At 58.6% G+C, this 1,371-nt stretch overlaps 1 protein-coding gene across 1 annotated transcript in view; it reads right to left on the bottom strand.

Moving 5' to 3' along the window:
- MEN1 (menin 1) overlaps positions 1 to 1,367 on the bottom strand; it is a gene marked incomplete at its 5' end in the record, with an annotated part of 4,543 nt that extends 3,176 nt beyond the window's left edge. Inside the window, 4 exons of the mRNA XM_039860197.1 lie at positions 186 to 371; positions 451 to 491; positions 772 to 900; positions 1,107 to 1,367. Coding sequence (XP_039716131.1) covers positions 186 to 371; positions 451 to 491; positions 772 to 900; positions 1,107 to 1,367 — 617 coding nt within the window. The remainder of the gene's footprint in view (positions 1 to 185; positions 372 to 450; positions 492 to 771; positions 901 to 1,106) is intronic.
- Between the last annotated feature and the right edge of the window lie 4 nt (positions 1,368 to 1,371).

Genomic DNA, 1,371 nt, shown 5'->3' with positions numbered 1-1,371 from the left:
CCCCCTCCTCAGTGCCCCTTCATCTGACCTCTACCATACTCTAGGAAGGACAGTGAGAGGGAGCAGAGAAAGCAAGGCTGAGGGGATCAATCCAAATCCTGACACTCCCAGAGCACCCCTCAGCCCTGACTGCACTGAATATGCACGTGGTAAATACGAAGTGGGTGACAACCCCCAAAACACACAGAGCTCTTCTCTTTCCTGTCCCCTCATAGTCCCCATGTAGAAGAGAACCCCAGCCACTGTTGGGTCTCCCTTCTGTACCCTCTTGAGATATCCCCACCTTGTGGTAGAGGGTGAGTGGGTCTGGCCGGCCGGGGGTGGGCTCCAGCTCCTCCAGGTCTGCTAGGTTCCCCAGTGCCATGGGGTACCTGGAAAAGGGTCATGAGTCCAGGCTGCAACCCAGCCCTCCGGCCCCGAGGCCAAGCCTGGCTACTTCCCCCTACTGACCTTTCCAGATGTCCCAGGTCGTAGAGCAGCCAGAGCAGCTTCTAGGGGCCAAAGAGAGAGGTGTGAGCTGTGGGGAGGGGTGGGGGGGTCCTCAGTCTACCAAGCAGAGGTGAGGTCCAGCTCCAGCAGGGACCTCCCAGAAGGTGGGAAGAGCCAGAATTCAGGAAGCAGTCCCTTACTGGAGTCAAAGCCCTTTCATGTCTCAATTCCACTCTCCCAAGAGCCCTGGAAAAGGAACTGTTAGCCATGTTGCAGAAGGGGAAGCCAAAGCTCAGGGAGGGAAAGCGGCCCCCTGCCCGGGGCCCCACGGGCGCACCTCACCTGCTGCAGCTGCAGCAGTTCCAGGGAGTCGGTGTGCAGATCAATGGAAGGGTTGATGGCACACACCATAAATGCCACTTCCATCTTTCGGTCACAGCGCATGTATGATCCTTTCAAGTACAGCCAGCTCTTGGGAGAGGACAAGACCAGATGTCTCATGATGGCCCACCTGTGCCTGCTCCAGGGAATGACAGCTAGGAAAGGGGCCCTTCTTTCTTCCCTCCCTGACATATATAGGTGGTGATGGGAAGAGGGGGGTGTGGCACAGGAAAGCATAGCCCCTTGGGTGGCTTGGGCTAGGAGTGTGAAGGGGGCAGGTGAAGGGGAGGCAATACCCGTTCGGCCACACCCGCGTTGACTGTCTGGCCCCTGCGGTCCTCATTGCCCTTGCCGTGCCAGGTGACCTCAGCTGTCTGTTCTCCATTGGGCCCAAACACCACCCAGGCATGATCCTCAGACAGGGCCAGGTGGACATCCCGGAGCCCCAGAGCCTGGCAGGCCCCCACCACAGCAAAGGCCACACCAGAGCTGTCCAGTTTGGTGCCTGTAGGAAGGGGAGGTAATGAAATAGGGTCCTTTGGGCTCTGACCTGAAGGAAGG

Source organism: Pteropus medius, unplaced genomic scaffold (assembly GCF_902729225.1).
Source record: "Pteropus medius unplaced genomic scaffold, Ma_sr-lr_union100, whole genome shotgun sequence".
Classification (NCBI taxonomy): domain Eukaryota; kingdom Metazoa; phylum Chordata; class Mammalia; order Chiroptera; family Pteropodidae; genus Pteropus; species Pteropus medius.
The sequence above is the reverse complement of the archived record's forward strand: the minus strand, read 5'-3'. Positions and strand labels throughout refer to the sequence as shown.